The following is a 14266-nucleotide window of genomic DNA, read 5'->3' on the forward strand; positions in this document are numbered from 1 at the left end:
GTTTTACTTCAGAAAACTAATTAAAAATGCACTGTATTCAGTAGACCACAACTCCAGTGCTATATGTTGTGCAAACATAAATAAATAGATCCTTCTTAAAATTTTCTGAAGATATTGACATAACAGTATTGCTAGAAGTGTATGATGTATTTTCCTGCTTTGTGATTACAAAGACATCAGATACTGATCTACTTCAGAGCATCATTTTAAAATCGTATTTTCTTAGACTGAGCAAGGGAGCTGCTGTTTTTTTTCTTTGAGGAATTGTCATTTCATATGAATCAGTTCCAGAAAAGCCTTTAGTTGGGAGGTTTTTTAGGGTTGTTGAAGTCAACTCAAATCTTGCATCAAAAATTGTCCCTATCAAGGAGTATGTGCTGCTCTTTTTTTTTTTTTTTTTTTTTTTTTTTTTTACCAGATTTGAGGCATTAGTCAAATGGTAGACTTCTGTTCCCTCTGTAATTCTGAGGTTAAAAATGCTTGGTAGGCTGGCTTCTGTATGTGCTTAAGGTACAACTAACAAGCAGTCTCTTCTGTTATGTGGTATTCTGAAGAAATAATCAAAAAAACCTGAATTCAGTACTGGTGGGAACACTGATGAAATAGCTGTTGTCAGTACAGTCAAGGAAATTGGCATTAGTGTTCTGTGTTAATGTGGTGTGATGAAGGAGAACAGTGCAGATGTGTGTGATGATTCTGATGAATATCACTGATTCTGATGAATATCACTTCACTAAGTTTGATGTTCTTCTAAATGTTTACCTTTGCATCTACTACCATTGGTGGTTTAATCTTCTGTAACAGGAGTTTAGTTTCTGAACCCGTTTGAGGAGTGCTTGAAAACAGATTATATGGCAGTATGTTTAGCTACTTAAATGTGTGGTTTGAAATTTCTGTAAAGTCTCACCAGTTTTGGTACTGAAATGTCCAAAATTGTTCAGTTTATTTCTTCAGAAGCTAGTTCAGTTGAATCCAAGAACTACTTAGTGTAAGAAGCCTATTTTTAGGGAAATACCATTGCTCCTTGGGGAAGGGCCATTTTATGTCTTAAAATATCTGCTGTGTTTTATTTCCTCATTGCATATTTGAAATACGCTTAATGGTGCCATCATGTAATTAAATTTTGGCACAGTATCTCACAGAATGCAGGAAAGATAAAGTGCACAATTTAAGAGCTCTGGATTGCTGTAGAAACATGAACTAACCAATCTTTGCAGTACTTCCCTAGAGCAGGTAATTAAACATGCATGTTCTTTTACTAGCTGTCTGTGTGGAAAAAATGTCCATTAAGTATTTTAGAGCAGATTCTGAAAAGCATGTAGATGTGAGGTTGTCTAGGAACTAATTGCTGTTGAGAAATTTAAGAGTTACTGTGATGTGTTCAGTGTTCCCTACTGACTGTTACTGGTTTGACATTTAACGTATGGAAAAAACTTCATTTTGATATTGTACTTTTTTCCACTTCACGCTTTCTGTAAAGGAAATCATTGGCATAGGGCTGTTTTTCACCAAATTAAAGGTCATCCATATCCTGTCATTATTAATTCCATAGATTCTTGGTCAGAAAAGAGAGGTGGAAAATTATTTTACACAGAAATAGAGAGAATCCCATTTTCGATCCAGTCTGGTTTTCAGGCATGCAGCTGCTAATGTTCAATAGGATTATATGGCAGGCTGCTTGGTTTTACTTGCTTGAAAAAGAAAGTTCAGTTTAACGACTTAGAAGAGAATTCTTTGACTCCTAACTGGAACATTAATACAAGGGATGCCCTCAACTTTATTTCATTTTGGTGTTCTACCTGCTTTCACGGTAACAGATTACTGAGCACTGTGATTTATCTAAGCCTCTTTTCCCTGCAGTGGTAGTGATGATGAAGATGTTGCACCATTACCAGCAAAATTTGCTGATATCTACCCACTGAATAATTATGATGATGCAGAGGTGGTAGCCAACATGAATGGAATTCACAGTGAGCTAAACGGCGGAGGTGAAAATATGGCATTGAAAGATGAGGTACAGCATTTACAGTGTCATATCTTTTTCTGGCAGTTGGATGTGCTTGCTGGAGAAAGGCCTGTCCTTCACCTCTGTGTTAATGAGTTAATGTTGTCCAGTCTCCTCAGGTGAGCAGTACTAGCAGCAGTTCCTCAGAAGCAGATGATGAAGAAGCAGATGGGGAGAGCAGTGGTGAACCACCAGGGACTCAAAAGGAGGAAATGTCTCTAGGAAAAAGGGCCTTAAGGAAAGATGAAGCAAAAATAGATAGTCCACCACCTTCTTATCCTAGTCAACAGGTATAGTAGTCTAAAAGCAACTCTTTTAGTCAACTAATTTTTTGTAATGTGGCTGCTCGAATGATAATACATTCACATCTTCAGTTAAATATTTAACATTTAATATATGAAGTTATCAGTATGTAGGTATGATACCTAAAATATTTTTCAGCCAATTGTATTATCGTTGTGGCTAATATCTTCCTTTAGTCAGAACCTGAGATATGTTATTTATATTGAAGGTGTCTTCAGTAAAAGGGGAAAAAATTTATTCCTGCGAGTATGAATGAGAAGCAGAAACTAACAACCATTTCTGCTTGGAAGTTTGAGCTTGGTCTTTGTTAAATATTAATGTTATTTGAAATTAAGGAGGTGGAGTGGGCAGAATTATGCTAAGTACTTAGTTAATGGGTACTTCTTAATATTGTATATGAAGAGTAACTTTCCTTGTTGAAACCCTGTAGTTAAAACTATTGCATGACTTATGGCCCGGGTCTTGGTGTTTGATTTAGATCTCTCTTCTTTTTTTTTTTTTTTTTTTTAAATAATTTATTTGATGTTATTGAGCTCCTTACTGTAAGGTCACCAAACCACCCAGAGAACCATGCTTAGAGTATCTGCTCAGCAGGTAGCGGTGTTTGGTTTATCAACTGAACACCAAAGGAAAGCATCGGATGGACTTGTCTTTGTCACTGTGTGGCTGTCATTCTGAGTTACCCTGCAGCTACAACACGGGCTTGCTGCTTTGAGAGAGAGCATACCAGTTGCTTTTGTTGCTGATTGTAAAAAGAAGCCACATCAGGTGGGGTACCTCTGAGAGCTTAGACAACGGTCAGGTGGAACTCCCATTAGATGTTCCCCTGTGGTTAGGAAGTTTGCAAGGCCTTCCGCTGGAAGTATTTTCTCATGTGTTAAGAGTATTAAGCTACTTCTCTTTCAGTGAGTATGTTGAGATTTTTTTTTTTTCCTGTGTGTGGCTGACCAATGGCATAATACTTATATGGGCCAAGACCTTAGTCAGACTAGTTTGAAACTGGTGAACAGATTCAGCATTTACTGTAGAAAATCAAATGAGATTATGCCTTGCCTTAGGGATGCCAGCTAAAACGCAAGGTAAGAAGTCGTATTTAAACTTTTTCTTTTTTGTATTCATTGAGAAGAAGAATTTTCTCGGTGGTGTTCTGAAGAACTCTTAATGATTTTCTGTTTTTTATCTCCATTTTCTCTCAGACTGAGTGTCTACCTTTTAACACTGCATTCAAGTGATTGATTTCACTGGTATATGTCATGTGCATTTGAGATTTTTTCACTTTATCTGTTGGTGTTGTTCATTTACTTGGTATCTTTTTTTTTTTTCTTCGGATCTCTTGCGTGCTCAGTACCAAAACGTTTCTCAGAATTGGATGTTGAATCTCACCATACTGTTTGATGTCTCCTTCCCATTTTTTCTTAGTAGATTAGTATTGGTTTCCTGGTAATGCTAATTTTTTAATGAGAAAGTTGTTTTTTTCTTCTCTGTGTAGCTAGTAAATCAAATACAATGATTGAATTAATGAAGTCTTTGGCTGTTAAAGTATGTCTTATGTCAAAGGCTGTAATGCTTTTAAGTGGTAATGAAGAGTTACTTGTTTCTGAGAGGAAGGCATATTATAGAACAATACCACCTCTCAGTTCTTTTCTAGAAAGAGAAGTTAGCTCATGTTGTTTTTTGGAAAAATATGTACTTCCACGTTGCTGGGAAAAATAGCTGTTGGGAACTGTTCCTGGTGTTGCTTCTGGTAAAATTATCTTCCACTGAAATGTCAGGTGACAATGGCAGGAAGAAGTACCGAGTTGGGAGAGGGAAGCGAAGCTGCTCGTTCCTGGGCTGCTTTTCTTCCAAAGTCTTGAATCCTTTTGAGACAACAGAGGCTATTGATACTTTGAGAGCAGTAAAAAGTTCTAAGAAAGCATGGAATTTTTCATGGTTGATGTGATTATGAAATTTGTCAGGAGAAATGTCTGCTTCACACAGTCACAGAATATTTGAGTTTGGAAGTGATGTCTGCAGACAGTCTAGTTCAGCCCTCCTGTTAAAAGCAAGGTCATCTAGAGAAGGTTGGTCAGCACTGTCTGGTCAGGTTTTTGAGTATCACCAAGGAGGGAGGCTCCAGAACTGCTGAGGGTAACATGTTTCAGTGTTCAACCACTCTCAAAAATAAACACTTTGAGTGGAATTTCCTGTATTTCAGTCTGCCTGTTTCCTCTTGTCCTTTCATGGGATACCACTAAGAGGAGTCTGGCTGTCGTCTTTCCTCTTCCCTGCCCAGTCAGGAAGCACACTCTGGTAAGATCCCCCTGAGACATCTCTCTTGAGGCTTGAATGGTCCTAGCTCTCTCAGCCTCTTCTTGTGCAATAGATGCTCCAAGAACTAAACCATCTTTGTGGTCCTTCACTGGACTCACCACGTCTTTCTTGTACTGGGCAGCCTAGGACTGTACCCAGCACCCCAGGTATGTCTCACTAGTGCTGAGCAGAGTGGAAAGATCACCTCCTTTGATTTGCTGGCAGGGCTCTGCCTAGTGCCATTCAGGACTGCTTCCAAGTTTATCAGCTAATGAACACATTACTATTTTCTACTCATACTGTTTATCCATGTGTTTGGGAAATAATCATCCCATTTGATTTTTTTGTAGAGGGGTAATTAGTTCCTAGTAACGATCAAATACTGTCAAGGTTCCTATTTCTGTCTGTGCTTGATTATTTGTATCAGTATCTTGCTTGTTGTCAACGACAGTGGACGTTAAATGTCTGTATAGTATGAAATGTTGTTAATCTTTAGGGCATTCTTAAACTAAGATAAAAACCCTCCAATAGTGCTTCTCTTCCACTACAAGGTTTTTCTGTTTGTATTAGATGAAAGAATTCTGTGCATTCTCTGAAAATATTAATTGGTGCATTCTCTGAAAATATTAATTGATGTATGCAAAATGAAATAACTGATGATTACTAAGAAAAAAGGATGGGGGAAATTGCTGATTTTACTGTAGAGTAGATTGAATTATTTTTTTTCCCTTACAGGCTGACCAAGGTCCAAATGCTTGTGAATGTCATGTTTGCAAACAAGAAGCCTCAGGTTTAACAGCCTCTGCACTTGCAACTGGACGCCTGCCTGCTGGCCACCAGTTTATGAATCCTGAAAAACCTGCGCATCCTGCACTTCATCTTTATCCTCATATCCATGGACATATACCATTGCATACAATTCCTCATCTGCCTCGTCCCCTTATCCATCCCACCTTGTATACAGCTTCTCCCTTTACACACAATAAGGTAAGCCTGATGGAGATGAATGCATCCACATCCCAGGAAAAATACTGTATGTGTGTATAAACCAGCATGACCAAGTATCAGTGAAACCATGAAAATTGCTTTAAGTTGTGGTCTGTTTATAGTAGTTCTCTTGGAGGGAATAGTGATGGGTAGGGAACAGGACAGATTCAGAACTGGTGGAAGGTTCATACAGGAGAGCGAAGGGTAGCTTTTGTCAGGAAGACTGATCATTTCCTTACTGGGATTAGAAAGCATGTGGAGTCAAATGAGTCTTGAATGGTGGTAGCAGTGATAGGACTTCAGTCAGTGTAATAGGACTAATGAACTCTTCATTTCATTTCTATTGAAGGTCAAAATTTAATATTCCATTTTGGCAATAATATTCTGAGGCTTCTAATTAAAAATGGTAGTGATTTTAATTTGTGAGGTTTGGGGGTTTTGTTTGAGTTTTGGGGGGGGGGGGAACTGAAGCGTAGGAATCTGTAAGGGGGTTTTTTGTGCTTTGAGAGAACTTACTTTTTTGCAGGTTCTGCAAAATTGTTTTGACCCAAAACTCGTGAGTAATAAACAAGAGAAAGATATGGAAGAAGGATTAGGACCAGGTGACAGCTGTTCAGAAGTATAAGTCAATTGCAAGAAATACTTTTAATGTGGTGGTTTCACATACTATTTAAATCAGTCAAACTGTGGGTGCTGTTGAAAGCAGCAAAACCTTTGGTCACTATATACATATTCCTGTCATCTCCCTTCCATGTGGTCCAGTGGTCCTGTGGTTGCAAGGAGAGTTGACGAAGATGGCTGTTACTTACTGTTACTGTCCTCCTTAACATTCACTTAGTTTTTTCCTGTCTTATTGGTGTCTGTTGCTTATCTCTGTTGCAGTGCATCAGTTCTGTAAGTGCAGTATGCCAGCCTGCCGTTTCTCAGCAGCCTACTGCCATTCCTGTAGGATGGCATTCCAAACCCCTCATTGCTGTACCTACCTTCTGCCATCTTTCCAGATCTCCTCTTGCATCTCTTAGAGCAGTCTACTCAAGCTCCCATTCCTGATTTCTGCTGTCTTCCCTTTCAGAAGACCTTTGTGTAGCAGAACATCTGCAGCACGCTGTCAAGGCTGCACCAGAAGCCCCATGCAGAGTAGCACGTTGCTAGCACTAGAGTGGCTTTGTAATGCAGGCCAGACCTATTAACTCCGGCACAGCACCTGAACCAGCTGAGCTCCATGTGTTTATGTTGTGCTGGAGTTGGAAAGACATATGTGGAAGCTGAAGCTTTAGGGAGTTTTCACCTTTAAAGAGCCAGCTGAATTCAGTAGAGCTGGTAGTGAATGAGCTAATAAGCCAGCCCTGTTGGATCAGGCTTGGTTCATCATGGATAGGCTGTTCTGCCCTGTGAAGTGTTCCTTTGTACTCATGTATATGAGTTTTCTTTAAGGCAGGGTATTCCAGCCCCTCCCACCTTCACCATTAGTTAGATAATGAAAATCCTTCTGTATAGAAAAAGGAGACAGGGGTATGCAAGTAGCTTGCTTGGCCATGAGTGTTTAGACTTTCATGTCTGAAATGTCACTGGACTCAGCTGATATTTTTAATATCTATATCTACTTCTGTGTAGCTTTTCATTGCACCACATCTAGTGTGAAAATAGAACTCACTTTTCCTTGGCTTTTTTAAAGGTGACAGTAATTGAATATAATGTTTGCATTGCACAAGGTCCCTAGGAGAAAGTTAATTTTAGAATGTGAATAAAATATTTCAGCTAGGAGAAATGGGGTAAGCCAGTACAACTTGCCTCTGTAAAACAAGCAAAAGTGTGTGTTCCTGGGTTGGGTTTTTTTTCCCCAATTTTTAAAGTAAAAGGGTGTATTCCTTGCCTGTTAAGTTTTAAGTCAGGAACCTGTTAATACTTAGAGATGAAAAAGCAGAAGAATATTATCAATGTTAAAATTATGTTTTCACATAATGTGTTTTATTTCTTTTTCTACTGTACTTATTTTCAATCCTGAAGTATTCATAAACCGTTTATCACAATTGTCTTACGTGGTAATGAATTATCATGTCACAGAATATTGGTTTTGGCAGCTTAGGCTTTGAAAGGTAATAATTCCTAACAAGTTCTGTGTTCATACAAATACTGTTTTTAATTAAAAATGATGATAGATCAATATCAATAGATATTAATCCAAGTATTTTTGGAGAACACTTTTTGTATTCATCAGCAGAATCTCAAAGCAGTGTTTGTGATTATAAAATATATACATGTACATACAATCTGCGTAATGTATTATCTGCTTTAAAAATCAACAAACCAGTCTTTATATCACTCTGGGAAATATTGTTTATTATGCTTTTTATAATGCCTTTCACAATTGAAACACTATGATTTGAATATTGCTGTTGGAGTGACTGTGTAAGCAAACAGAATATTAATGAGGAAAACACACTTTATTTTTTATAGGCATTACCGCCAGCTCCAGTTCAGAATCATACAAACAAGCATCAAGTATTCAATGCATCTCTCCAAGATCATATTTATCCAAGCTGCTTTGGGAGCACTCCAGATTGGAATAGCTCTAAATTTATAAGTCTTTGGGGATCAGAGATGATGAATGACAAGAACTGGAATCCTGCTACGTTTTTGCCTGATACAGTTCCTGGTGAGGGTTTATTACTACTTCACACTGACTAGTTAAAAGCCTTATGTTTTGAAATGGACTTGTAGCACTTGTTTCCAGGAGTGGTAGGTTTCATCATCATGGTTTTATAAGATGGGATTCTGACAGAGATTTGCTGCCATTTCTACTCCAGTGGGGCTGAAAATTGAAAAATAAATTCTTAGGTATTGGAGAAGGGATGCTAAAGGCAAAAGAATAGCATGCTGTTTTTCACCTACAGTCATTGTAGAGGTATTTTTGTCTTCAGAAGTTCCAGTTTGCACAGAAATGGGAATTAAGGGGAAACTTAAATAACTTTTAATCTTCTGCCACAAAGGCCTGCTCTTATTCTACAGGTTTGTAAGAGCACTGGTCACATGGTACTCCATGCTGCAGTGTCTTATAACGTGCAGAGATAACTGCATTGTCATTCAAAAAGACAGGCATAAATAGAGCAAAAGATTACTTTAGCCCAGGAAGCCTTTGAAAACACTAGTGGTTAAAGTGAAAGAGAATAGAAGAGAAACAACAGTGTGGAGAGAGAAATATCTTTCCATTTGCAATGTAGCAAAGATGAAAACACCTTTTTTTTTTTATTTTATTTTTTACTTGAATGAAAGAGGAAGCTCAGATTTGTGTGTTGGCTTTTTTCAGACTGATCTGCTGCTAACTTGTGTCATGCTGTTACAGTGATATTTAAAAGGAAAAGTATTAAAAACATCCAGAAAACTTCCCCAGTAGGACAGCTCATCCATTTACTAATGTAGTTAGGGATAGGTGTTCCAAAAGCTATGTTGCTCCTGCTTGTAATTGTTGCACAGCTAACCTGGACTTAAGATGTTGAAGCTTATATACTTAACATGTAAATGGTGGACTGATTTTAATCTTAAAATGATACATGGATGAAGTTATCGGTAGCATTTTTGCTACTTGTTAACACAATACTGTTCTTAAAATTTTAACTTCAAGTTTGTGACTTCTGCTCTGAGACTTCTTAGCACCTTGTTACAGCTATGTTATTTTGGGGAGAGGGAGGGGGAAAGAAGGATCACTAATCCTACAAAGCCAACACTAACAGTATATCCTTGCTTGTCGGCATATAACTTATTGAACGTTTAATTCTAAATGCCATAAAGAAAATTTTGTAATTCTGTGATTCTTAATTTCTGTGTGTGCTTCAATTGAAGGGAGTGATATATTAGCACCAGCACTCTCAGAAATAAGACCCGAAGCACTTCCTACTACATCTAGCAATGAAGCAACAGCAGTTACTGATAGCAAGGAGAAAAAAAATGCTGCAAAGAAGAAATGTCTGTACAATTTCCAGGATGCCTTTATGGAAGCTAATAAAGTTGTCATGGCAACCTCTTCTGCCACTTCTTCTGTCTCCTGCACAGCAACTACAGTGCAGTCAAGCAGCAACCAATTCAAAGTATCATCCAAGAGACCTTCATCGATAGGTAAGGATTTGTAATTCACATACAGCTTAGTGACTGCCCCAAGTACAGGTAGCTAACCATAAAGGTTTATGTCTGTTTATTTTAGTAATGTTACGTGTCTTAGTGGTTTTCGTTAATTGTTGTTCTTACTCTTGAGTTAGTCTCTGTACTCCTGGATTAAGGAACTTTGTAAAATATCTTGATGTTAGGGTTTGGAACTAGTAATAGAAAGGTGTTGAAATACTGCTGATTTTTACTGAAGCTGAGAACTTCCAGCAATTCGTATGATTGTTTGGGTAGTTATTGCAGATATATTAGTTATTATTGATTTTAAGTGGTTTGTTTTTCCCCCAATGTAGGTGAAGTGTTCCACAATATTAATAAAGAGGACCATAGACATTCAGCACCAGTTGCACCACGAAATAGTCCTACCAGTTTAGCATCCCTTCCTTCTCTTTCTCCTGCTGCACTGTCTCCAGCCTCTACACCACATCTTCCAAATCTTGCTGCTCCTTCTTTCCCCAAAACTGCTGCAACAGCCCCTGGATTTGTGGATCCTCATTCAGGTCTTTGTCCTACTACAGTTGCGCCTCCTACTTCAACCACAGACAGCTCTGTAAGTGCCCCACCAAGTGTCTGCAGGTGAGTTTGTTGTTATTGTTTGTTTTTTTTTACAGTAGAAGGGGAATTAAAATACGTATGCATCTTCTCTTTTGCCAGTGGTTGTAGTGTGAAAGAAATGTGTGCTCAGCAAGTGAGACAGAGTTCAGATACTTAGTATGTAACTTGGTGTGAAACTTCAAAAATACGATTTCGGCTGCAAAATCTAGTTGCTGAGTTTAGAGACTTATAAACAAAAGTTTGCTCACTTGTAGAAATGTGACCTGGGATAAGTAAGTCAGGCTCTATTCTTTCATACTCTGTCATTGCCAGTAGTGATTGCTGCTGCTGAGGCAAAAACCTGCTGTATATTATATCTGTTTTCTGTCATTTTGGCATTACATGGCAAGTAGGAGTGAAAAGCTGTGAAAATAAAGAGTCTGTAGACAGGTTTAGCTCAAACTATAAAAAGGTCATGTGTGGTCTTGAAATCTGACATATAGTAACACATTTTCCGGACTACACTTAAGACTTCTTAGGCATTAGTCCCACCAGTGGTTGTAGTGTGGAAGGGTGTTCAGATACCCGAAGTTTTTCAAAGGTTTTGGAGTTTAGGAGGAGCTTGGTAGGGCTGTCTTCTGGTAGTGTTATGTATTGTGGCAGACTGACAATGGCGCCAACTCTTTGATATGTCTGAAGAGCGCAGGTATAACAGAAGAGCAGTTAAGTCATTGCTGTAAGTACTTGGTGACTTGTAGGCCTGTGGTCATGGTTGCTACGAGTGTAGTCTCCTGGCTATTGCAGTAGTTAGCAGAAGATGATGTGAGATTTAGGCAGAGTTCTGTAACTGCATACCTGAAGTGCTTCTAAGAATATCCTTATTTCTGTTACCAACTGTTTTTATTGATAACACAAAACATGTAATTGGTCTTTCATGCTTCAGAAATACTGCAGTTTCGTAAAGAAACTTTCTTACCTAGTGCAGGGAGAGAATTTAATATAGATTATTTAACACAATAGAAATCCAACTTCTGTCATCATCTCCAGGTGCTAACGTGGTAACATTATCTCATAAGGAATGAACTGGGAGAGAACCCAGAAGCAATTATTGCAGTCTACATGAATCAGTGATATCTATAATGGGGAAAAACTGCTTTGTGCTCTAGCCTTTCTGTGTAGTGACTGAGCAGCAGAGTTAATGAAGCCTTGATTTCTATGGGATTGTATCTGTTGCCCCTAGCACATAGTGTGCCACCAAGCTGCTGGGCCCTGTAATGCTAACTCTCAACAGGCAAGAAACAGTGATGCAAGAGCTGCTCAAACTGAGTAGTCAGAGCATTTGTACTGACTGGTGGTATCTCCTGTTATGTGCAACAGTTCTGCATGCCTTTTTCCTAACTAGGATACTGAAGTTGCAGAACTTTTCATTCTGTCCTGGTTGCTAATTCTTGAAAGACTTACGGGGAGGGGAGAGAGAAGCAAGATCAAGAAAGAAGATTCACATATATTTTGCAGATAAGACAGATTATGGCCTGCTTTCACCTTTCTAACATAAAAGGAAAGAAATACTAATGCTAGAGGAATGTTTTTTTTAAAAAATATTTTTTCTTTTGAAGCAAGATCACATCAGTTTTTGAAAAACCGGACAGTAGATATGTTGAGTGCACAGTTACACAGAGCCATGGAGGGAATAAACTGCTGTGTATTTAAGAGACGCACTAGTATTTCCCCTTGAAAACAAAGGTGCAAACAGGGTAATGGAAACACTTCGGTTTTAGCTGACCTTGAATTTTTTTATTTAAGCCAAGAGCTAGAAAATCTTACCTAAACCCAGGAGGTTTTAGAAATTAGTTGAGTAACTGCAGAGCTCTCTTCAGACCGCAAGTGATGAGATGGGTACCAGTTTCAAAACCATTTCATTTAAAAAAAGCTAGAATCACTACCTCTGAAACTGTTTTACCTGTTTAAATTCAGGCAGAACAGTTGTGAAACTCATTCTCTAGGCTACTTGTTCAGTGAGTCACTAAATGAGTTCTTATAAATCACTTACCCATGTATAATCTTCTCTTGCTGCTTGGTTTTGAGCATGTCCATTTGCAAGCTGTTGGATGCATCTGCAAGGATCTGATGCATCACTTGTGGCTTATAGCCCAGTCTGAGAGTCATTGTTGCTGGTAGATGTACAATAACTGTATATGTTTTTCTCAGTTTTCTCTTACTGATTATAATTAGAGTTTTTACAAGCTTTTTCTTAATTTAATATAGTGATCCTGATTGTGAGGGCCATCGTTGTGAGAACAGTAACACGTATGATCATCAACAGTATGATGGAGAGGAGAGTCAAGATGAAGACAGCTGTTCAGAGCATAGCTCCAGTACCTCAACATCCACAAATCAGAAGGAAGGCAAATACTGTGACTGCTGTTACTGTGAGTTCTTCGGCCATGGAGGAGTAAGTTATTGGATTTTAAATTGGTTTTATGTGATTTCTTTATTGTTTACTCATCCTTGATTTCATGTGATTTATCAGACTGCAATTAAGGGGGGGTGGCATTGGAGTTTACTCAACAGAAGTAGTAAAAAGGAGCTTGCTTAGAATAATTTTCCTCTTTGAATTGGAGAATTGGAACAAACCTTTCCACTTCAATGCAGTTCAACAGTAATAAAAGTTACTAAAAGATTTAGGAAGCAACTGACTTGATTAGTAGATACCATGTTTGATTGAAACTGCAAACAGGGACATTGAGCCATTTAAATAACTTTTCAAAATTCATGCAGTCATCTGTAGTAGTGTAATTATGAATAAGCCACAAATCTGGGTAAAAATACATTTAATATAGGACATTTTTTAAAATGTTTGTGGCAATTTATGAACCATTCTCCCATCTGTCAAAACAGCAATCCTCAAAGTATTTATGTTGTTTGTTGTTTTTTTAAAAAAGAAACTATTCTTACCTAGAACTTAGGCAGTGTAATTTTAAATTACACTTTATCAGAGGAAAACACAAACTACATTTTCCCTGTCTTCAGTATTGCAAAGCATTTTCTTTACTGGTACATCTTGATAGGCACTCAGTTGTATTTGTATTTAAAGGGTGTTTTGAAGAAACTATTAAGTTCTAAAGCATGCAGGTTATACAAAATCTTTTCCTTTATGTTCTGTATTTTACTACTTAACACTTCGTATAGCCCTTAAGTTAATTTCATACTAGTAACATGTCTAGTGACTTCTTGTAATCATGTCTTTTCATTTGCACAAATGAAATGCTAAAAGCTGTTAAGTGGCCACATATATTTTTTTTCTTAACTTAAGATTTAATTTTCCTGCTGGCCTCATTTCTAAATCTGTGTAGTCCGTTTTAATAATCAGTTAACTAGTACAATGTGTATCTGGCCTTTTTTTTTTTTTTTTCTTATTTGAAGTAAAAGCTTAACTTACTGGCCCTGTATTTGAACAAATACAGTTTCATCGTAGGGCCTGAAGTGAATTAAAAGCCCCTGCCCTGTGGCTGAAAGGGGTAGGGAGGGGATGTGTCCATGATTGATCTGTCTTTGTTAGTTGTCTGATGGCACAGTAAGTTACTCATTTTGCTGAAGTGGCAGAATAGTACAGGATTTTTAAGTTTGTGTGTGTACCTAAAGCCATATTTAACAGGCAACAGGCCTGTTAAAATCCTTTTAAGGATTTTTTAATAGGCTTAGTTTTGTTGGTTTAATGAGTTGAACTGGTATAGCTCCAAACAGATGGGCTTTAGATCTGGTGCAGGAGGGGAGAGGGTAAGGCAGCAGGAGTGAGGGAGGAATGAGGAGTTGAGATGCAGGAGCAGTGGCTGGGAATACAGATATGAAACAAGACGCAAGGATTCGCCTTGCAGCAGTGTTAACAAGTTATTGATGCGACTCTGCTGGAGGGTATGCTGGCATGCTTCAGTGCAGGGTAATCCAGCCTTCACAGTTACAGCCCAGAGGCCTGTGTAGCCCAAACTC

The 14266-nt window shown here is 38.1% G+C and overlaps 1 protein-coding gene across 3 annotated transcripts in view; it reads left to right on the forward strand.

Annotated features, from left to right (window-relative positions):
• Nucleotides 1-14266, forward strand: part of FAM193A (family with sequence similarity 193 member A) — a 90405-nt gene that overhangs the window by 60198 nt on the left and 15941 nt on the right. For all 3 annotated transcript variants that reach the window (XM_055708179.1, XM_055708172.1, XM_055708187.1), the window contains 7 exons: nucleotides 1861-2014; nucleotides 2116-2295; nucleotides 5336-5587; nucleotides 8045-8243; nucleotides 9428-9700; nucleotides 10039-10321; nucleotides 12545-12731. In XM_055708179.1, the coding sequence (XP_055564154.1) occupies nucleotides 1861-2014; nucleotides 2116-2295; nucleotides 5336-5587; nucleotides 8045-8243; nucleotides 9428-9700; nucleotides 10039-10321; nucleotides 12545-12731 (1528 nt within the window). The remainder of the gene's footprint in view (nucleotides 1-1860; nucleotides 2015-2115; nucleotides 2296-5335; nucleotides 5588-8044; nucleotides 8244-9427; nucleotides 9701-10038; nucleotides 10322-12544; nucleotides 12732-14266) is intronic.

The sequence above is a fragment of the Falco cherrug genome, chromosome 1, assembly GCF_023634085.1.
Source record: "Falco cherrug isolate bFalChe1 chromosome 1, bFalChe1.pri, whole genome shotgun sequence".
Lineage (NCBI taxonomy): Eukaryota > Metazoa > Chordata > Aves > Falconiformes > Falconidae > Falco > Falco cherrug.